The sequence below is a fragment of the Stegodyphus dumicola genome, chromosome 5 (genome assembly GCF_044657685.1).
Source record: "Stegodyphus dumicola isolate Sdum_Otavi_A_Nest chromosome 5, ASM4465768v1".
NCBI classification, from domain to species: Eukaryota; Metazoa; Arthropoda; class Arachnida; order Araneae; family Eresidae; genus Stegodyphus; species Stegodyphus dumicola.
The window spans coordinates 132,279,898-132,302,873 of NC_140772.1; the positions used below are offsets into that span (position 1 = coordinate 132,279,898).

General features: G+C 33.5%; 1 protein-coding gene across 3 annotated transcripts; it reads left to right on the plus strand.

The window, feature by feature from the left end:
* Window positions 1-5,498: 5,498 nt before the first annotated feature.
* On the plus strand, window positions 5,499-18,198 carry LOC146997234 (uncharacterized). 3 transcript variants are annotated; one of them, XR_015041236.1, is made up of 3 exons: window positions 5,499-5,734; window positions 12,763-12,875; window positions 16,860-18,198. XR_015041236.1 is itself a non-coding variant. In XM_085817078.1 (3 exons), exon 1 carries the CDS (start codon window positions 6,520-6,522, stop codon window positions 8,416-8,418), a length of 1,899 nt encoding a protein of 632 aa, XP_085673204.1. In that variant the 5' UTR covers window positions 6,506-6,519; the 3' UTR covers window positions 8,419-10,050; window positions 12,763-12,875; window positions 16,860-18,198. The 3 variants fall into 3 exon arrangements, 1 of the variants encoding a protein (XP_085673204.1); XM_085817078.1 differs by lacking the exon at window positions 5,499-5,734 and adding an exon at window positions 6,506-10,050; XR_015041235.1 differs by lacking the exon at window positions 5,499-5,734 and adding an exon at window positions 10,061-11,180.
* Window positions 18,199-22,976: the final 4,778 nt, after the last annotated feature.

Below are 22,976 nucleotides of genomic sequence, written 5' to 3' on the forward strand. Positions count from 1 at the left end.
TACGTTTGGAGTCAGAACGACGGCCAAGGACGAAGTGCATATTGTTCAGACCACAGCTTCCCCCATCGTCTACTACGAATCCTCGTCGCTCCATCTCCAGGAAAGAAGTTTTAACATAGCCGACAGGACGAAATTTAAGAAAGATGTTTTAAGACCTTTCCAAAACTATGTCATTCTTCCGAAAACGAGCTGCCTCATCCTCACGATCCAGAAGAGCCTCTTTTTCGTGGATTGATGCCCGTGGACGCTTTGGAAACAAATAAAAAAACAGATTCTTTTTCAAACGCCGATGATGTTTCGAGAGGAACCACGGCCACTTTCTCCCATCCCTCCTTTAGATGATAAGTGGAGATGGATCAAACCGTCCTGGCCGGAACGAGTCAACGGAAAGTAATCGAAATCATCACCATTGAAGATGACGAGAAGGAGCAGAAAGAGGAGGAAAAAGAGGAAGAAGAAGAGAAAAATTACCGATTAAAAACGGTCGACTTATCGTAACATGCCTGACGGGGAAGATTCATCCAAGAACCTGGAATCTTCTTCTTCTTCTCCAACGTGTCCAGAGATTATGGAGGTCGTCCAACTTCGTCCGGCTCCAGAAGTTCCAAAGTGTCCAAAGGTTATGGAAATAGAATCTCAGTCGGGTCCAGAAGCTTCAACATGTCCAAAAGTCATGGAGATAAAATCTCAGCCGGGTCCAGAAGTTCCAACGTGTCCAGAGGTCATGGAAATAGAATCTCAGCCGGGTTCAGACATCGTGGATCCTCCCACTCATCCTAAAGAGACTTCAAGAGTTTCAAGACAAATTGGGGAGGATCCAGCCTTTCCCGTATGGAAAGATTATATGGACTTACAAAGTTGGATCGATCCTGAAGAAGAAGAAGAAGAAGGAAATAATAATACGAATGGGTGGGTCAAAAATTGTTTAGATTAATTCTCTTCTTACTGGTAGGGGAGTGATGTAGGCAACAATTATTATTGGCCATAATAACTACAACTACTTCTACTAGATAATAACGACTTTCACTTCACCTTTAGTTTCAGTTTAGTTTCTAAGGTTGTCATGCCTGAAATCAATAAGGAGTTAGTGAGCGCTACAAAGAATGGAACAGCTTTAGTATAGGTCCTTTTGGCGAATTTTTGATTTGGCGACAAAATTTTGTCGCCGAGGCAGACCCGACAATGACGATTGGAAAAAATGGCGGATCGTCAACACAACCGTTCAACGAAAGATATATCTGGACTAAATAACATTCTTAAAACATAAGCTCTTGATTATATACTCCAAAAATTATCAAAGTAAAAATACCGTTTCGGGATTTTGTAAAAATAAACTCTTGATTATATTGCACAAAATATCACATTGACGGGGAGGATCGCCAATGAAACTAAATAACAATCTTAAAAAATTATCTCTTGATTATAATATTGCACAAATTATCACATTTATAGCGGAATGCCAACACAAATTAGATCTATACTAAATAACAATCTTAAAAAATAAACTCTTGATTATAATATTGCACAAATTATCACATTTAATCACGAGTACAATGGAAAGCAAATGTAAACATGAAATTCATCAAATCATACCCCACTAAAGGACATACCTAAAATTCTCCCAATTTACTTCCCTGATAATTTCCAGAAATGCAATAAACGCATTTATATTCTTCTCCTTGCTCGAATGCCTAAACATGTACACAGCTAAATAAAACGAGAAGTCATTTTGCCGATTATAAGACGGCAAAGAACTTTTCACATGCCTCCATGTGCTTTCCATTGTGTTCGTGTGACACTCTGTCACAGGATCCTTAAAAATGGATCGAGTGATTCACGTTTAAGTGATCAAAACCTTCCCTTGAAATAACGTCGTATGCCTTCCAGCAGTCACTGTAAATTAGTGTACCCGGTTCTATCCATTCTCTGATTGCATTTAATAATGTATCCTGTGTTCGATCGGGTACTGCAACTAGAAAAATCTTACCTGATCTTCTTTCCACCCCGCCAAAAACCCACTGACCCTCCACCCAATGCCCTCTATGATACTTCCTCTTGCCAAATTTAGATTCGTCAATTTCAACGATCCTGCCTACACCACCTATTTTCTCGGACGTCAGCTCAACGTGATCGAGATTCACTTCATTAACGAACTGACGTAAGAGTAGCTGACGAGAAGCCAAAATCGTCAACAATATCTCACGTTCGTGTCCCCCTAACTATTTCAAACGTTAAATGAAATATCTCTTCCAGCTTCAGCTTACTGCATGAAAACCAAACCATATCTATAGGACTTTTGAGCCCCACAAACCTTTCCTTCGTTAACTTTCCTACAAATCCAAGCACAACCATCTGAAACGGTCTTTTTAGAACCAAGCTTCATAAGCCCTCCACACTTCAAACATACTAAATTTTCACTAAATCAGCTTCCCTCAAAAAGTCAAGAAATACATCCCTGTTGTTATACAAAGCAGTGACAAAATTCCTATTTGGAAACCCCTGTTTCCCTAAAGTTGGATATTTTGGAATAAGTCCAACTAACCGTACTCTGTAGCAAACCCTGATACTTAATAAACACACTTAGAACGGAAGGCATAATCTTACCTGAAATACAAACCATAAAAAATAATAAAAATCCCAATCGAACGATCCCGAGCTCACTGCACAGAAAAAAAAGGAGAGTACTGAACTGAAATCACGGACTCCTGTTTTAGGATTACCATAAATAAACAGTAAACAACAGGGTTACCATAATTTGTCATTAATCGCGCGAAAAGAAGTCGCCAAATAGAATCGCGCGAAAAGAAGTCGCCAAATAGAATCGCGCGAGTCGCCAAAGAATCGCGCCAACTAATACTAAAGCTGTGCCCAAAGAATTATAAAGATGTCATATATGAAAAAAAATACATTCTTGCTTTTGCTTTTTGCCTTTTAAATTATTATAAAAAGAACTTTGCAAGCAACTACACAACTTGGAAGGCCATCTGCGTTGCATATGAATGCATGGACTCCGCCCAATCCTGATTGAATTCTCGGTTTTCTTTTCAGTTCTCTTTTTTTACCAGCTGCCATGCTGACGGCGAAGCTGAAAAAATGAACAATAGTTCAAATTAACAGTACAGTATTAATGCTCAAATTTATCTCATCACGGTCATGTTAAGCGTAATTAACGATTATGATAAATAGAAGGTATTGAGAAATTAGGTACTTAAAAATATATTTTCTTATTTTTTAAGGGTTTTCATAATAAATTATTAATTTTTCTGTATGGAACTGGAGAGCCGCAACTTTACATCAAAAGAGACGCAGGTTGCCGACCCCTGGGGTAGACGCTTGTGTGTTTTGTTACTACAACTCAGAGAAATCTCGTGACGTGAGTATCGAATGCATCTTTAGTTGCTGTGGTTCAGTTGCTTTAGAACTATGTGAAACTAATAAAATATGTCCTATGTTATAAAAACCTAATTATATTCAGATACACAACTTTTGAACATGTTTGAAATCTATTATTCTAATCAGGAATACTTTGTCTACTGAAAACATTGAATCAATATTAGAAATCAAAAGCTAAGTGAGATTAAAGTAGGAAGAGTCATATCGTCTAACCCATTTTAATTGAAGTAAACGGGTGCTTACTTTATCGTAAAGTGAACACCCGTTTTTCAAACAGCGAATGAAAAAAAAGAGCCCACCAGAGCTCGAGCGGTAAAGTTGCTGAGCACTAATAGTTCGGTCCGGGGTTCAATTCCTGGCTAACGGGTAGCTGCACGGGCGTTTTCATTGTTATTCCCGTGTGTAACTTGCATATGAGTCAGTTCTCTTTAAAAAATCCTACACGAAGGCCTCCCTCCCCGTAGGCAATAGCCTAGTGTGCTTTGCTGTAACCGAATAAACCGAAACTGGAAAAAAAAAAAAAAGGAATTGGTGGTGGAAGGTAGCTACGAAACGTCGTTTTAGAAGAATGGGCTACATAACCAAATTTCTATCTATACTCTGGTAAACAGTTCATTATTTGCTCATCAAAAGCCTAAATTTATCTAATGCTCGGCTTAGTTCTTAAATTGTAATTTTAGCTACAGCCCCCAAACAAGACGATGTCTGGTATTTTATTTCATTACTTAGTTATTCATCATTAATTTAAGAATTAATTAAATTTTCATTTGTCTTTAAATTTTTATTGAATTATAATAATAATAATTTAATATTCTAGTTGCTAATTATTTTATTATTGTAATAGTTATTTTATTTTTATTTATTTATTTATTCATCTTTCCTGATGGCCTTCCATAGAGCTCCAGCACTTCTAATTTTAAAAATTAAGTCCTGACTACAACCAATGATTGCGAAAATAAAAGTCAAGTAACTTATTTAGTGATAATTAAATAAAATAAAAGCCAAGGCTTTTATTTTCGCCTTACTTGACTTTTATTTTACATTTATATATATATGTGTGTGTACTTTACATTTTATTATAAGGACATATATATATGTACTTTACATTTAATTATAATTTATTTGATATATATATACATATTTACGTTTGGTAGTATTACCGATTGCAATAAAAAGGGAGGTGCACATCTAGATGTTATAACGGACCCATATACAAAATTTCAACGTTCTATAACTAACCGTTTTTGAGTTGTGCAACATGCATACATACGTACTTACACATCACGAAAAAAATCCCTTTCAAATATCAACTTAGGCTCATAATCATTAGTCATAAGTATCAGCTTAGAGTAAATGGGATTACATTTAACAATAAGTTTTTTGAAAAAAAAAAAAAAGAGAGAGAGAGAGAGAGAGAGTTTTTCATTGTGTTCGTACGTACAGGCGTCAGCCCAAAAAATAATTCACATGGATTCCGTAATCGTCACAAACAGATATTTTCGTTAAAATATGATACCCAAAAGTTTTCTCGATTACAATAATTGCTGCGATTTTATTGGATACAAGGAAGTAAAGAACCTATATTAACCTACATATTCTTATATAAACAATACCTAAGTGCAGTATATAAATATTTAAAATCAATAAAATCTGACTATGGCACGCTCAAGGAAAAAAAAAAAAAAAAAAAGATGAATCATCTAAATTTTCAAATTACAAACATAAATAGCAATAGTAAAAAGCAAATACAAAATAACGCTTCACGCTATCAAAATTGCTCATTTTCTTAAATATCAACAACTAAATAGTATTTCAACTAAAACACATAATGTAAACAAGAGTTTGCGCGATGCCCAAAAAAATTCAAAATTATCTATGAAAAATATGAGTGCATAGTGACACAACCGTATCATTCATATTCGAACAGCAACCGCATCATTCGTATTCGCATAGAAACCGCATCATTCGTACTCGAACAAACCGCATCGTATGACAGATGCGAGTAACGAAGAGATGCGAGTAACGAAATGAATTTGTGAGTACCGAATCGGTACTTCGAGTCAACCGATGTACCCGTTACTCAGTAACGAATACATGCGGTTTGCTCCAGCTGTAGTTTTAAGACGTTAGTCCGCTGTAATTGTTGTCTGACGTGATAAGTTTTGTTTTCGTTGAAACTGATTTTATTATTTGAATAATTACCGCAGTTATAGTTTTTTTTTAATGAAAGTGGCTGTTTTAAAACTATGATGTGACTCTTCAATTAAAGTTTACTTCATGCTGAATTGTAATTCATGCTGTTAAGTATTCAAAGCTTGAAAGCCGATTACTTTTTTTCCGTGTAAGCTTAAGAGTTGTTACTAAATTTCTAACGTATCATGTAACTTCTTTAACCTATAAATCATTGGGTAGCTACTGTACAAAAATTTCAGGTAGTCGTAACATACCATATGTGACACAGTTTTACAAATTCCTGTTTAAACATGTTTATGTGATTGGGCAGGAAGTCTTATTTTTGCGAACTATAAGAAATAAATTTTCAATTAAACATTATTGTGAATGAAGGCATTCTTAAGGTGTCCTAATAGCAAGCACCATATACGTCACATAAATAATTTGTGTTTATCCTTTTACGAAGAAAAATGCGTATTTACATCAGGCATGAAATGCTAGAATAAACCAACTTAAAACTACTTTTACCGAAATTTCTGTTTAGCAGCCAGTTTTACATTCCTTCAGAGGATGAAATTCACGAGATATGTAGCAAGTTATATTAAGAATGTAATACACTTATCAATATAGTGCAAATTGCCTGTTTTAGGAGGAGCATGTTCTAGGTTCAGGGTTTGTAACAAAGTAACAAATCATGTTGAAGAGGTAATATTTAAAACAGCACGTGCATATCCATGCTGAACAAAAGCCTCGTATGTATGAAATTTGTATGATGTCATTTAGTCGAAAAACCACTTAAAAGATGCATATATTAATTCAAATTGGAAAGAAAGCTCTTATATGTGAGGTATGTAGACATTTAGTTAAAAGACTAATTCAGACAATCATCTGCTTATTCTCACAGGAGAAGAACCTCATGTATGTGAATCATTAAGTCAAAAGTTCAGTTTAAACATGTATGTGCTTACTCACGCAGGAGAGAAACCTCATATATGTGAAATATGTAAGAAGACATTTCGCCAGAAGGGTAATTTAAACAGCCATATGCTTATTCACATAGGAGAGAAGCGTCATGTGTGTGAAGTATGTAAGAAGTCATTTACTCTGAAGGCTAATTTCAATGCTCATGCACGTATTCACACAGTTGAGAAACCTCATGCATGTAAAGTATGTAAGAAGTCGTTTAAACAGAAAGAGCATTTAAACACGCATATGCGTACTCACACAGGAGAAAAACCTCATGTGTGTGAAGTATGTAAGAAGTCCTTTAGTCGGAAGTTTACTTTAAAGAGCCATATGCTTATTCACACAGGAGAGAAACCTCATGTTTGTGAAGTATGTACGAAGTCATTTAGTCAGAAATCTGCTTTAAATACCCATATGCTTATTCATACTGGAGAGAAACCTCATGTTTGTGAAGTATGTACGAAGTCATTTAGTCAGAAGTCTGCTTTAAACACCCATATGCTTATTCATACAGGAGAGAAAGCTCATGTGTGTGAAGTATGTGAGAAATCTTTTAGTCAGAAGTCTAAATGTAGTAGACACATGCTTATTCACACAGGAGAGAAACCTCATGTTTGTGAAGTATGTACGAAGTCATTTAGTCAGAAGTCTTCTTTAAACACCCATATGCTTATTCATACAGGAGAGAAACCTCATGTTTGTGAAGTATGTACGAAGTCATTTAGTCAGAAGTCTGCTTTAAATACCCATATGCTTATTCATACTGGAGAGAAACCTCATATTTGTGAAGTTTGTACGAAGTCACTTAGTCGGAAGTCTGCTTTAAACACCCATATGCTTATTCATACAGGAGAGAAAGCTCATGTTTGTGAAGTATGTAAGAAGTCATTTAGTCTGAAGGCTAATTTAAATGCTCATGCACGTATTCACACAGTTGAGAAACCTCATGCATGTAAAGTATGTAAGAAGTCGTTTAAACGGAAAGACCATTTAAACATGCATATGCGTACTCACACAGGAGAGAAACCTCATGTGTGTGAAGTATGTAAGAAGTCATTTAGTCTGAAGAGTAAGTTAAACACTCATGCAGTTATTCACGCAGGAGAGAAACCTCATATATGTGAAATATGTAAGAAGACATTTCGCCAGAAGGGTAATTTAAACAGCCATATGCTTATTCACACAGGAGAGAAGCGTCATGTGTGTGAAGTATGTAAGAAGTCATTTACTCTGAAGGCTAATTTCAATGCTCATGCACGTATTCACACAGTTGAGAAACCTCATGCATGTAAAGTATGTAAGAAGTCGTTTAAACAGAAAGAGCATTTAAACACGCATATGCGTACTCACACAGGAGAAAAACCTCATGTGTGTGAAGTATGTAAGAAGTCCTTTAGTCGGAAGTTTACTTTAAAGAGCCATATGCTTATTCACACAGGAGAGAAACCTCATGTTTGTGAAGTATGTACGAAGTCATTTAGTCAGAAGTCTGCTTTAAATACCCATATGCTTATTCATACTGGAGAGAAACCTCATATTTGTGAAGTATGTACGAAGTCATTTAGTCAGAAGTCTGCTTTAAATACCCATATGCTTATTCATACTGGAGAGAAACCTCATATTTGTGAAGTATGTACGAAGTCATTTAGTCAGAAGTCTGCTTTAAACACCCATATGCTTATTCATACAGGAGAGAAAGCTCATGGGTGTGAAGTATGTGAGAAATCTTTTAGTGAGAAGTCTAAATGTAGTAGACACATGCTTATTCACACAGGAGAGAAACCTCATGTGTGTGAAGTATGTAAGAAGTCATTTAAACAGAAAAATTATTTAAAGAAGCATATGCTTAGTCACACCAGAGAGAAACCTCGTGTGGGAAGTATGTAAGTCATTTAACCAAAAAAATTATTTAAACAAGCATTTGCTTAGTCACACCAGAGAGAAACCTCATGTGTGTGAAGTATGTAGAAAGTCCTTTAGTCAGAAGTCTCATATAAGCAGTCATATGCTTATTCACACAGGAGAGAAACCTCATGTGTGTGAAGTATGTAAGAAATCATTTAAACAAAAGGATATTTTAAACAAGCATATGCTTAGTCACACACAAGAGACGCCTCATGTAAAGTATGTAAGAAGTCATTTGGTCTGAAGGGTAATTTATACCCATGCACTCATGCACATATTCACACAGGAGAGAATGGTCATGTGTGTGAAGTATGTAAGATGTCATTTAATCAGAAGAGTAGTTTAAACAGTCATACACTTATTCACACAGGAGACAAGACTTGTGCATAAAGTATGGATAAGTTAATTTTTAATAAAGAATTATTAAGATATGCATATCGACAGAAGAGAGAAATCTGTCATGTATGTAAGAATTCATTTGGACAGCAGAATAATTCAAAAAAATATTTGTTTATCTAAGCAGAAAAGAAGCTCTTTTGAGGAGATGTTAAATTAGTATCAAAATTTTATTTATCAGTGTAGTAAAGATTTGTGTACACAGCAAAGAAATCTGATTTTTTGCGGTCAGGTCAGTTTGAATCACAACAGTTGTCAGTATTAATTGATGGGAGAATTCTTCTTAATAAGAGCCATTCAGTGGCAGAATTTTAGATTTGAAGGTAAATTGGGTGTTGCTGATGCTGTGGAGAGGTTTTTTGAATTGTCATTTGATACTAATAAATCATAATCTAATTATTTTTTTTAAAAAGCAAAAAACTATATTTATGCAAGTTTTTACCTCAATTGCATTTTTAACTAATGCTGACTTGAAGCTACATTTGCTTATCTATCCTATCTTAAAGAGTCTAAAACTGCTTATACCGACCTTGATTGAAGAAGCTGGAATTGTTGTTTTGTTCAGAATATGCCATGATGTGTGTTGTGTTTCTTCCACCTTTTCGGAAATTTGAATTTTTGACCCTTGATATAACTTTTCACAGATTTTCGTATCGCTCATATTCAGTGCTACATCTGTTAGCTAGTTAAATGCACTGTAGTGAACATACGATTGTTACCAATTTGACATACTTCTGAGATGCAATTCTGGAGCAGGACTAAATGCTTCATCCTATATGTGTACTGTAACTTGTATCTTCTTTGTGCTGAAAATATTTCAGAGTTTAACAATCAAAGCTATTGAATTAATGATAGAAATGCCTTTCTTGTACCTGTAATGAAATAATATATTAGGTGATTTCTTTTTTGTGTTAAAATACTAAAGACCTGCAGTCAAATTAGACAGGTCCATTTTTTTACATATTTTTCATCTAATTAAATCTATTATGAGGAAATATTCTCAGTATGACTATCCAGCTGCATTATCAAATGTCTCGAGTGTATAACATTCTAAAGCAGTATACAGTTATTACATATTATAGTGATAAAGGGAAATGAGGTCTTGTAAGATAAAATTCTTTCAAATCCTGAACATATCAAGTAGAGCAGTTCCATGTGTGTAAAGTACCTAAGAAGACATTTGAAAAAATAAATCTGTATTGTGGTATTTCTATGCAGGTAAGAAACTCAAAATATAGTATATATATATTCAGAAACTAGATAGAAGTGAGAATTGGTTGCCCCCCCTTTTTTTTTTCTTTTTGCGATTCCTTTTTGATGCTAAGATCGGTGCCAGGAAGGCACAATTTTAAGATGGTCGCAACATACACAAAACCAAAATAAGAAGTCGAAGAATTGCACAAACCTGGTGTCCATGTACACATCGCTCTATTTTCACTTAAGAGAATATTGGAGAATTGCACAAACTAGGCATTGTGCACTGCCTTAGCTTTGTCCATGTACACATTGATCTATTTTCATTTACAAAAATCAGGATGCTAAATCAATCAACGTTAAAACAATCATGGTAAACAGAAATTGGGTTTCATCGCCAAAATTGAAGAAAATTTGTTGCTAATCGGAGGGCACCAAATTCTACACTAGAGCCAGAAACTGTTCTATGCTCTTTAAGCAGTGTTGAAAGAAACTTGATTTTTAATTTGCAAGAGTTGCACACTTTATAAGCATGAACATGTGTGTACAATTTAAAAAAAAAAAATCTTCACTTATAACTGTATCATTCTTCTTGGCAAAAATCATCATTATAAGCATCTCGGGCATAAAAATGAAAGTGTCTTAAATGGTTCCCATAATAATGCAAATTCGGAACGGAATAGAAACTAGCGATATATGGCACTTTGCCACTATTTTTATAATTTCTAATTCAAGGAAAACCTTTTTCTGGAAGCTATAAGATGTGCTTGTAAAGCAGGACTCTCATAGAAATTTGCTATGTTACTTTAAAATTTTATTTCATGGAATTTATTGAAGTAACTTTGCTGTTCTTCAACCTGTTGATTTAATAAACTGTATTTTTTAATAAAATTATAATCATAAATGCTCTTTTATAGTTTAATTAGTCTTAAGGGTAAAATGGTAAAAAATACTAAAATTATGAAGATATTAAATTAAAATTTTTTCGGCAGTTTTCAGATAACCGGCGCTTGGCGAAATTTCGGATTTGTTTACATCGGAAGTAAGCGTATGTGCGCCAGAATATGGTAACCCTGATAATTGTTGCAACCCACACAGGGAATTTTCCTGAAGGAGGAAAAGGGAAATTTTCTGTTTACTTTTCGAACATTACGGTAAGAGAAAATAAAGTTTGAAAATCGCAAATCATTATTAGTTCATATTTTCGCAAAACGTTTATGGGGTTTTGGGAGTTAAAAAATAAAGTTTGGAAGGAGGAAAAGGGAAATTTTCTGTTTTTATTTTTCGAACATTACAGTAAGAGAACAGTTACTTATAGTATGTAATTTTTCAATGCAGCAAATTATTATTATTAACATAACAAAAAGTTCAGCTTTTTTAGGTATTATATATGTTATACATATTGCCATGGCCATGAAGACGAACTGGGCAAAGTTAAAATGAAACCAACAACAGCATTTAATTTATTATAGCTTTTTTCTTACTTTTACTAGAATTCTAATGATAAAATGATTAGTGTATTTAAATACATATTAAATGAAAATATTAAAATAGATAAGGAGATGCATTAAATATCATTTGGACTAATTTAATTATGTATTATTACATATATAGCTATGCACATTTAATTTTTCTCAATAAAAATAATTAAGCTATCCTTATTATTTTTATATGTCTATACATTTTTTAACTCTGCACATAGCTACTCAGAAAGAAAGATGTATGAGTAGGATATAAGAAGATAAAAATTATTAATCTTCCCTTCAAAGTCAAATGGATAGCTGTAGTATACGATTTCAAAAACAGTAAATCATTAGAATATTAAGCTGAAAATATAAGTCTGAAGCAAAGAGATTTTTCTTAAATTCAAACTGTGCACAAAACATTTCAGACGCATTCAAACTCTGAACTGGAACAAGTTAATTTACTGTTGTGGAACTAATATGAAAATAATATTGTTGACAGTATAGTAGTGTACCACCAAAGAATTTATGCTGGGAGAAGAAGCAAAGCTTCGATGACACCACAAAGCCAAATGATAACTGGCTTAATTTTTACTCTTTTTATGCATAAAATGTCATAGTTGTTAGTATCTCGTTAAAATGTATTTTCTAATAATATAATGATTTGCAAATGATGGAAATTTACTTGTCATTAAAACATTTTGTTCTAAAAATGCTTATCAAAGAAGTTAAAGCTATTCCAACCTATCCCCCATATTAAAGTTTTTTTGATTAAATCAGGTTCATGTCTAATGCATCAAAAATATAAATAAACCTTCTTTAGTATTTCTCAAACATCAGTTCTCATGGCTTTAAATTGGATGCAAGATTTATTTCACAAAGTTATGTTTTCACTTATGGGGCAAAACTTTTAGATTTGTTATTTGAATCTGTTACATTAGTCTTTATTTTAAAGAATATATTGTATGTCATATGGCCATGAAGGCAACCTGGTTAAAGTAGAAATGAAATCAAACTTTCTAATTAATGTGATTTGAAGCCATTGTTCTATACTTTGAGGAATATGTTATATGGTAAATACTTTACGTGTGCTCATGTTTTTCCTGGAAAGTGCATAACATTTTTTTATTGAAATAAATTACCAACTTAAATCTATTGTCATGGCAATTAAATTTTTCTGAAAGAGCAGGATTATTTATAAGCCGAGTGCTAAACCTTTATATTGTTACCCTGATCATGAAATTTTAAATGGTGATTTAATTTCTTTTTTCAGGTTGAACTGCCCTTCAATGAAAGCTTTTGCTCGATGAAAATGAAAGCTTTGTAATAGCAATAAATGGGACTTTTGTGAACTGAAATCTGTTAGGCTTTCCAAAATCCAGAAAGGTAAAGTTTAACTTTTTATTTAAGCCTAATGTTCTTAAAATACAGGGTGATTATAATTAAAGTTTAAGTTTAAAAACGCTATAAAAAAAAGAACCACTGATGAAAATGATGTGAAATTTGAAAGGAATGTTATTGAAGAAGGCGGAAAGCGTATGGCAGAAGAAAAAAATTAGTTTCGAAAGTTAGCCACAGATGGCGCTGTAAGCAGCAGAATCACGACGAGAAATGATTCGTAAAACAACGGCTAAGGTGGAAGTTACACATTAAAACGTATTGACAAATTAGAATTGTTGAATAATTTTATTTGCATGACTGTACATATCACATCGAAAGGGACAAATCGGTTTCAAGAGTTTTGCGGCGACGTACCGCATAAGAACCATTCATCAAAGAAGTTCGGAACTGTCGCGAGACTGGCGCAAAACATGTTCAATATGGTGTCCACCATTGTGTGCAACAAGTTGAAAGCGACAAACAGCATGTTCCACAACGGATCGCAGTGTCTCCGGGGTGATGTTCAGAATGTGTTGTGAAATGCGTGCCTTTAATTCCGCTAATTTGCAATTGGAGCACGGAACACAACATCCTTCAGATATCCCCACAGCCAGAAATCACACGGAGTAAGATCAGGCGATCGGGATGGCCAGGCTGTAGGGAAATGACGGCTGATAATTCGAGCATTTCCGAAATGGCGCCTCAGCAGCTGCTTCACGGGATGTGCAATGTGCGGAGGAGCGCCATCTTGCATAAAAATGATTTCATACACACATCCATGCTGTTGCAGAGCTGGAATCACGTGGTTGCACAAAAGAGACGCATACCTCTGACCACTGACGGTTGCGATAACAGGACCGGAAGCACCCGTCTGCTCGAAAAAATATGGTTGTAGGATGAATGATGCCATAAAGCCATACCATACCACGACCTTTTCAGAATGAAGTGGTACGGGGTGTGTTGCCAATGGATTTTCTGTTGCCCGTATTCGACAATTCTGGGTATTCACGTATCATGTCAGATAAAAATGGGCTTCATCTGTCCACAAAATTTTCCACGGCCATTCATTATCCACTTCCATGCGAGCGTCTCCCTAGCTGTCAGGTCAGACGGAAGCAACTCCTGCACATAGCCAATTTTGTACGGATAGCATTGCAGGATGTTTCGTACAATTTTCAGCACCGTGCTCGTAGGCCTGTCCAATGTTCGGGCAATTCCTCGTGCACTGCACGGTTGCACACCACCGGCCGACCCCTCCTGTAATGCTGGGGCCACTTCTTCAACTACCGTCGAATGCACTCGTTTTCTCCCTCTACCAGACTGCACATCAAGCGAACCTGTCGTTTCGAATTTTTGCATCATTTTCTTTAGACCTACGACACTCATTGGACCAATGCCTTCTTTTATACCCTTCAGTGTCCTGAATTTTTGCAGAGCTACTCTTGCACAATCATCATTCTTGTAATACAGCTTTACCAGCAGAGCGCGGTCCTGCAGTGAAACACCCATGGCGAACGTCTGAGACGCAAAATGAGGAACAGCCTGGTATCTGACGGCTTTATAACACTGAAATTTAATTAACATTTTAATTTACGTCTTCTTCCGCTTGCAGCGCCATCTCTTGCTAACTTTTGAAACTAAATTTTTTCTTCTGCCATACTCTTTCCGCCTTCTTCAATAACATTCCTTTCAAATTTGACGTCATTTTCATGAGTGGTTCTTTTTTTATAGTGTTTTGAAACTTAAACTTTAATTATAATCACCCTGTATATTAGAATATCCATAGGTGACATTTCATTATTGTTTAATAAAGACACCATAACAAAATAAGCTGATTGAATCGCCAAATTTGTAACTTGTAACTTTTAAATATATCCAGACTCTGTCTGCTTTAACAGGAAAGTAACATAGAGTGCATATATAGTAGTGTTTTTTATCATTTATCATTTTATTCTGTTTTAAGTATGAGTTCAGCAATGCTCCAACATAAGGTATTCCAATTTATATGAGCTTGAAGTCATACAGCTCCTTATTTTATTTTGCATATTTATACTTGTTTTGAAATTGTCAATAATTCATAAAATGCTGATGAACAAAACATTACTATGCCTATCTATAAGAATTAGCTTTAATGAAATAAGAAGCATCAAAGTATATGCTAATTGCGCTAAAACTCCATACTCTTCTTCAAAACAGTACTTCAGTTATAATTGTGTTAACAGACGATGCAGTTGTTCAACATTTTTATACACTGTGCTGTTACTTTCATACTTTGGTTCAGGAAAGTAAATGGGATTTGATATTCTATATTTCTCCTTTCTTCCCCACATTATAATTATGAATTGAGTTATCAGAAAAGAATGATTAATTTTATGAAACCATTAGCATCAGAATAACTTCATTTCTTGCACATGTACTTTTTTTTTCCAATGGCGGGCGCTTGCCTATGCCTGCATTGGCCACGCCCAAGGCCAGATATGGTGGTCTCTTTATTATGGAGGCACCTAATAGGCATCCCACCTTTGCCTCTTATGAAGGGACAAACAATTTACGTCCATGCCTTGTCCGTTATTCGAACCCGGGTCCCTCGGTATTGTACTCAGGCTTCCCTAACCACTATACAATCCGGGCAGCTATGAATTTACTTTAATATGCTATTTTGTATCGATACGTAATAGGAAAACTACATTTTTTATTATGTATTTTTAAAACAAGTGCTTTTTAGTCATTGGTTCTATTTAACTAGAATTCACATGTATTGTTTTATATGCAAAATAAATACGACCCAAACTAATTGGGATCTGACTTCAGAGCTTTCACTCGTTGCATCTGTCACATAGCTTCAGAGCTATAACTGTGTTATATTTAATCTTTAGTACTTAAATATTAATTTGTTAAAGTTAAAAACTAATAAAGCTGAAGAATGTAAATGTGATATATTTCTTAACAATAATGTGCAGTAGTCCCTCTTTAATAATGGTTTTGATTATCTGCAGACACTGAAAATTGAGAAAGTTATGAAAATTAGATTATTTTGTTGAATTCAAATTGGCCAAATGATATAGATATACTTGCATATAAATCACTTCTGCATATGATTGAAGCTTTACAATATGTGCTTGTTAACTTCAGTTGTCTATAGTACTATTATTATGACAGTTTAACACTGGATATTTGCACCACATTACCTCAGATTGGAACTATAGGATAAAATGTAGTTGAAAACTTTGGGAGGTTATAAATGAAATAAACACAGAAGAAATTAACTCAAGCCATTACCATTGTGAATGAATAACAGAGCAGCTAGAAAATTTATTATAATTCAGAATTAATGTTTAATACTGGCAAAGAGAAAGTGAACAGTGTATTAAGTCAGATAGTTTTCACAATAGAAATATTAACTGAAATAAAAAGTAACAAAACTATAAATTTCCCCTCATTAATTATGAATATTTTTATTCAGTTATGTTTCATTATTAAACATGTTTATTACTTCTGTATCCTGCCAAATAGACTAGCTGCATGGAAGTTTTCATAATTTTCTCTATGTGTGACATGAATTTATGCATCCAAAATGCTAACCTTTGTATGCAACACTCACTCATTTCTAATGCTTTAAAGTCCCAATACCATGGGCGTAGCTAGAGGGGGGCATCTGTCCCCTGGTGCAGAATCCAAGGGGCGCCAAACTGATGTTACGACATTTTAGAATTAAATGTTTTCCATCCTTGGCGAGCAGTAGGGGGCACGAAATCTTCAGTTGTCCCTGGGCGCTGAAAACCCTAGCTACGACTCTGCCCAATACTCGTTTAATTTATCATTTGCAGTATCAGTGTTGTTACACTATGAGTATTACTAATATTTTAATTCAGTGCTGCTTTTTAATTACTTTAACATTTATTTTATTCAATAAATAAATTAACTAAAATATAAAATTTATTGTGAATTGATTTTGTAATTATTTATGTTTATAATTTTTATCCCTTCCAGCTGATTAGGTGTGCAGAAGCAGCAGACTTGTAAATGTGAAGGAGCTATTTGCTTAGTTATGCAGTAAAATTCACCACCCTGCGGCAAGCTTCATTTTAGTGTCATTAAGCTGTGAACAGCCAAGCTAACCATCTTCAGGGCAAGTGGCTGCATCAAGCAAACCCAGTTCCAGTTTATTTTGACTGACATTCCTCTTTGGAATAAATCTCGGAAAATCAGACAATTAAGCCACAAATCTTGTGACCAATTTTCCAGTTGCTGTGCTTAGTGCCATAAAGTTAGATGCCAATAAACTGAAAAGCTATGGGAGGTATTCTATTGGACCCTTTAATGAAATCAATTTAAAGCAAGCTTATCATATGATAAGCAAAATGATTGCATCATTGGATATGAAGACTATGGTAATAATTGCATTACTGGGTATGCAGGCTGTGGCCAAATGTAATATCTCAGTATGCTGTGACTATTAAAATTATAACTTATGTATTATTACTTCATATTGGTCATATTAGGTTTCAAAATGGATGCTCTTTTTATATAGAACTATATAAATGTAGAAAATCTGAGAAGTTAATTTTATATGGAAAAGCCTTCATGCAAAATTAATAGCATCTTGTTAATTTCATATATGTTTTGTGAAAGTAATTGCTGCTGAATCTGGAATTAATGCATTATCTGAGATTTGAAACAAAATACGTTAAATTAGAAGATAGTAAAATAGATAAATAGGAAATGAAACATGAAATTTATATATTTAATATTGAAATAAATATCTCAGTAAAGTGGCTGTATGTAAAGTATAATGATGCAATTTTTATAATTTTTTACTAAAATGCTAAAATTATGTGCTATGAAAATTTTATTTTCATTAATATTTATAATTTTTCCCTCGCAAATTTTTATCCAAGGTGTGTAAGTTTTAGCTATTTTAGATTTTTCCGTTTTAATGTTAAAAATGTCTTCTTTATCAGCATTACATTAAAATCCATCTCATAATCATTTGAAAACGAAGGAAATTTCATTCTTTTCAATAGTTTAAGAATATTTTCATAAAACATAATTATAGAAAATATGAACTGATACATTTATAGTTATATATATATGTAAAGAAAAATTTTTTAGAAGGATCCTTTTTTCTATACCAGAAACATTTCATGAGTTATATTAGTTGACCTAATATGTAAAAGGAATGTTTAATCAAATTATTTTGGTTATGTTTTTATAAATATCACTATAATTTTAAAAGTTATTGAATTTTAAAGAAAAAGCTATAGTTATTTCCAGATTCTTTAATAAAACAATTCTTTATTCTTGTATTCTCGTATGAAAATTTTCTGTATATTTAACATAAAATTGTATGCATGTAAATAAATTTTTTAATTTATTATTATTATTCTGTTAGCTTCAATTTTATTCTCAATAAATTTGATACATGTATTTAATATTCAGCTAAGTTTTATTAACCGTAACTTTAATTCAGGGCTTAATTTCTAAGATTAGAAGTACCGGAGTCCTATGGAAGATTGTCAGCAAAGAGGAACAAGAGTAAATAAATAAATAAAATGACTATTAAACTCATTAATAATTTTAAAATTAAAGAGTTAATTATTATCAAATTAATTATAAATTGTTATTTAATCAATAATTATTATATAATTAATTAATTATAATTTAATTGTAAATTATTAGATAATTATTATTTATTGAAATAATTAAAGATTAAAGTAATTAAATAATTAAAATTATATAAAATGTAAAGAGATAAGATAAAATTTAATATGCGAATGGGGTTTTCATTGGCATTGCAGATGAATTAATTAATGATGCAGGGGATGGAATTAATTTTCGGCACTTTTGTGAAAAACAAGATCTTTCTACGGAAACGCTTGTCACACATTTCTCAAAGGGTACATTTATACAAAGTCCAGTGAAATGAATTTGCATAAAGGTGCCGAAGATTTATTTGATCCTTTGCTTAATTAATTAGTCAGCAGAGGCTTAGCTAGGGTTTTCGGCGCCCGGGGACAACTGAAGATTTTGCGCCCTTTCTCTGTGTCAAGAACGGAAAACATTTCATTCTAAAATTTTGTAACATCAATTTCGCGCCCCCTGAATTCTGCGCCCGGGGATAGATGTCCTCCCTTGCCCCACCCTAGCTACTCCACTGTTAGTCAGTAATGAAAACAAAAATTGAACTTACATAAGGATGCACTTTTATGAAGAGTGCTTTTCTGAAGTTAGTAAATGATACTCATCAGGGACGTTCGTCTTCAAGGCAGGCGCATTTCTAACAAGGTTTCTTTAGGTAACAAGGATTATCAAACAACCACGATTTGCACAGGTGTGCAAGTATGTTTATGATGCAGGGCCATTCCTAGTGAGGGTGGAGAGCGTAAAAGTAAGCGGGCTTCGAAAATCAGGGGCGGCCGGACTTTCACGATAACTAAATATTTCAAATTCATTGTAAATACTTCTCATATGTCAGTACTTGTTATACAATTTGTCATATGTAAGTACTTAGTGAATATGAAATATAAATTTTATTAATCATTGAGCATTTTGTTTTAAATTTGGGGGGGGGGGCGGCAATCTCGAAAGTACTCGGGCATCTAATGGCCTAGGAACGGCCCTGTTATGATGTACTCCTTATCAAACCATCTTGATTCAAGGCAAACTAGATATCTAGTTGGCTTGCTTGATTCTTTTAACAGAGCCCTTGTGATCTAGAATTTCGAAGCTGTGTTTATAGATGATAAAGTCCAGTAAAGTGAATTTGCATAAGGTGCCGAAGATTTATTTGATCCTTTGCTTAATTAATTAGTCAGTAATGAAAACAAAAATTGAACTTATATAAGGATGCACTTATGTAAGGTCAATTTTCCTCCTTTCTTATAAAAAGGTCTTCGAGATCTCAGATGAACTTCGTGGATCCAGATGAACTCACTGCTACTCAGTCCCATGTTGCTTAACACCGCTTCGCCATTTAATATGTAAGTGGATGACTGTTTACTGAGCCTATACCTACTACTACCCAAGATGGGAGAGTAAGATTTTTGTAGGCGAGATTTCACATGATTTCTGAAGATAATCCCATGACTCTGAGCCACTGTTTATGATTCCAACCCGAGTGGCTCCAGCCCATTACGTCATTCATGCATGTGAGTATTAAGTGAAATTTTGTAAAGCAATGGGTTGGGGCATGATGAACCTCTGTCGAAGCTCCTGCACTCACATGAATTATTTAGCACGAATTCCTTTCTGAGGAAGACACAGAGCTAGATTTAGACTTGATAAGGCCCTAGGCTGTTTGAAATATGGAGTCCTTTATAAGTCTGTTATACTATATCTTAATTTTAGGGGGGGCGAAGAAAGTGGGGGCACTACGCTATATGTAATAGTAGCTTATATGTGTAGCTGATACTTAAATCCAGCATTGGAAAGACACTTAAGACCAATGTGCATTAAATGGCTGTTGTTTCTGATGTAGGGCTTGCTGGAATAACTGCAAAAGTGGCTACTATTAAGCTACGAAATTGAAGGTGCCTTTATAAATATTTGGCAATCCATGTGGCGTTAATGACGGGGATGCATTACAGAAAATTAGCTGAAATTTGAAACATCGTTTTTAAAACCCTATTATGCGACTACAATTTTTCTTAGCTGGTCTTTTTACGTTTATTCAATCGGGTCAAAACTCTATTTATACTGTTACTAATGTTTGATAAGCCAGTAATAATATTTGATGCACTGTGATAATACTGATAAGTAAACTGGAACCATTCTAGCTAATAAATGAAGCTTTTAAAAAAGTTACATTTTCATTAAAAAAAAGTTTTTTAGTCTTGAATTTAATTTTTCTTACCAAAAATGTAATTTAGAATTGTAAATAGGCAGACAGAAGAGCATCATGGATGATTAATAACTGCTCTGCGCTAAATTCTCAAATGTACATAAATAAGTATATTTAGTATAATTGTTTGCAGCGAAATAACCTATACCATTCTGTTTGAAATAATTTACTGTATTTTATTTTAATCAAATTAGAAAGCAGTATTATTAATTATACATTCTGAACTGTAAAAACAAGACCTTAAATATAATCAAATGTAGATTGTGACTAAATATAAGAGTAGGAATATAAGAAAAATTATACTACATAACAAACATTTTATATTTGTTTATTTCATATTTGTTTTTATATTTGTTTATTGGCAGTAAATAGCAGTTCTAATTTCAATAATTCTATTTACAAAAACTTACAGAACTTCTTAATAAATTTTACCAAAATTATTAACTTAACGATCCGAGTTCATCGTTCACTGCAACCGTAACTAGTAACTGTAACCTTGGGCGTGCGTGCTAATTTGTTATTAATACAATTTAATATTATTATTTAATATATATTATGATCTAAATTAACTTTAATTTCATATATTGTCAGAGGATGCTAACGAGAATAAAGTAAATTCTTAATTTAACACGATTGCTCTTATGCTTCCATTCAGTCATGTTTAGCCTTTTTCATATAAATTATAATAATTAAAAAGTATTATATGAAATTAGCCTTTCATCTAAATTAAAACATCAATGTTAGATAGTTATTTACTATTATACTTCTTTTCTTGCCACAGTTATTAGGGTTGCTGCAATTATTTTTGGCAGCATTATCATCGACAATAGTTTGGCAATTTTTTACGGCCCTCGAAACCGAATAGTACCTTTGATTATAATGCAAAACAGAAAAAATTCAATAATAATATTAAAAAGTATCACCATTGTCCTTGGATGGTAATGTGAAAATATTTTTTATTTTCTTCTGGTTTATTTACATTATACAGCACAAAGTCTTTAATCTGGTCTTTAAAGACTTCGTGATTCTGGATTAGGGTTTTTTCCGGATTATAGATCATCAATTTAAATCTGGTAAGATGGCATGCAGAAATGATAAAATTAAAAATATAAAACAGTAATTTATGAAATAAAGAGCAATTATGATCTAAAGCAAGGATGTCAAACTCGCGGCCCGCAACAAATATTTTTGCGGCCCGGCCAATATATCGGCAAATAATAATATACTAACATGTCGACGAAGAAAAAAATTAAATGTTTACTGCTAAGTAATTAATGATAATTTATTCAGTGTTGTTAGATTACTCACAGCGAGCTGACACACACACTACTTAAATTACAAATGCGTGTGAGTAGCTTGTGTTCAGTTACCTTCGGCTTTTGGGGGACACGTGCACTCAGAACTTGTACGCATCCCCCGATAGCCGAATGTGGCCGAACTCATGGTCTCAGTTTTCCAATCATAGTTTTGTACGATATATTGGTGCATGCATGTGCATGCACTTTGCTTTATTAATAATTATTACTTAATTCATATTGTTACGGATTTCATAGTTATTTATTTATTTACTTTTTTTTATTTAGAATTGTAATTAGATTTGATTTGCTTCATGTTGCCGTACAGATGTGTGGTACTACCACAGGAGAAGATATATTTACTTGTGTTTTTGGACTTCTGCAGAAATACAATCTACCTTTGGCAAAATTAAATTCTGTAGCTACAGATGGCGCTCCATCAATGACCGGGAAAAACAAGGGCTTCGTAGCATTACTAAGAAAAAACTTAGTGAAATTCACGGTTCAAACATTCATCATATCCATTGTATTATACATCAAGAAGTTCTATGCACGAAAGTAATAAATATGGAGAATGTTTTGTCATATATAAAAAAAGTTATAAATTTTATAAGATCTCGAGGTTTAAATCAGCGTCAATTCACTGCTTTGTGAAGTGAGTTAGATAGTGAATATTCAGGTTTGTCCTACTATACCGAGGTACGCTGGATATCTTGCTCCAAGATTCTCAAACAATTCTGCGATTTGAAAGAAGAAATATGTCAGTTTTTAAAAGTGAAAAATCAAGACATAAGTTTGTTTTACGATCCAATATGGATACAAGATTTATCTTTCTTGGATGATATAACCAAACACTTAATCGATTTAAATTTATCGTTACAAGGAAAAGATCATATCATTACGAACATGTTTGACATAATTAAAGCATTCAAATGTCAACTAGTTCTTTGGGAAAAACAACTTAAAAATGAA

Bases quoted from the DNA above. Each gene is read 5' to 3' on its own strand.
- LOC146997234 (XM_085817078.1), top strand. From the start codon at position 6,520: ATGTATGTGCTTACTCACGCAGGAGAGAAACCTCATATATGTGAAATA.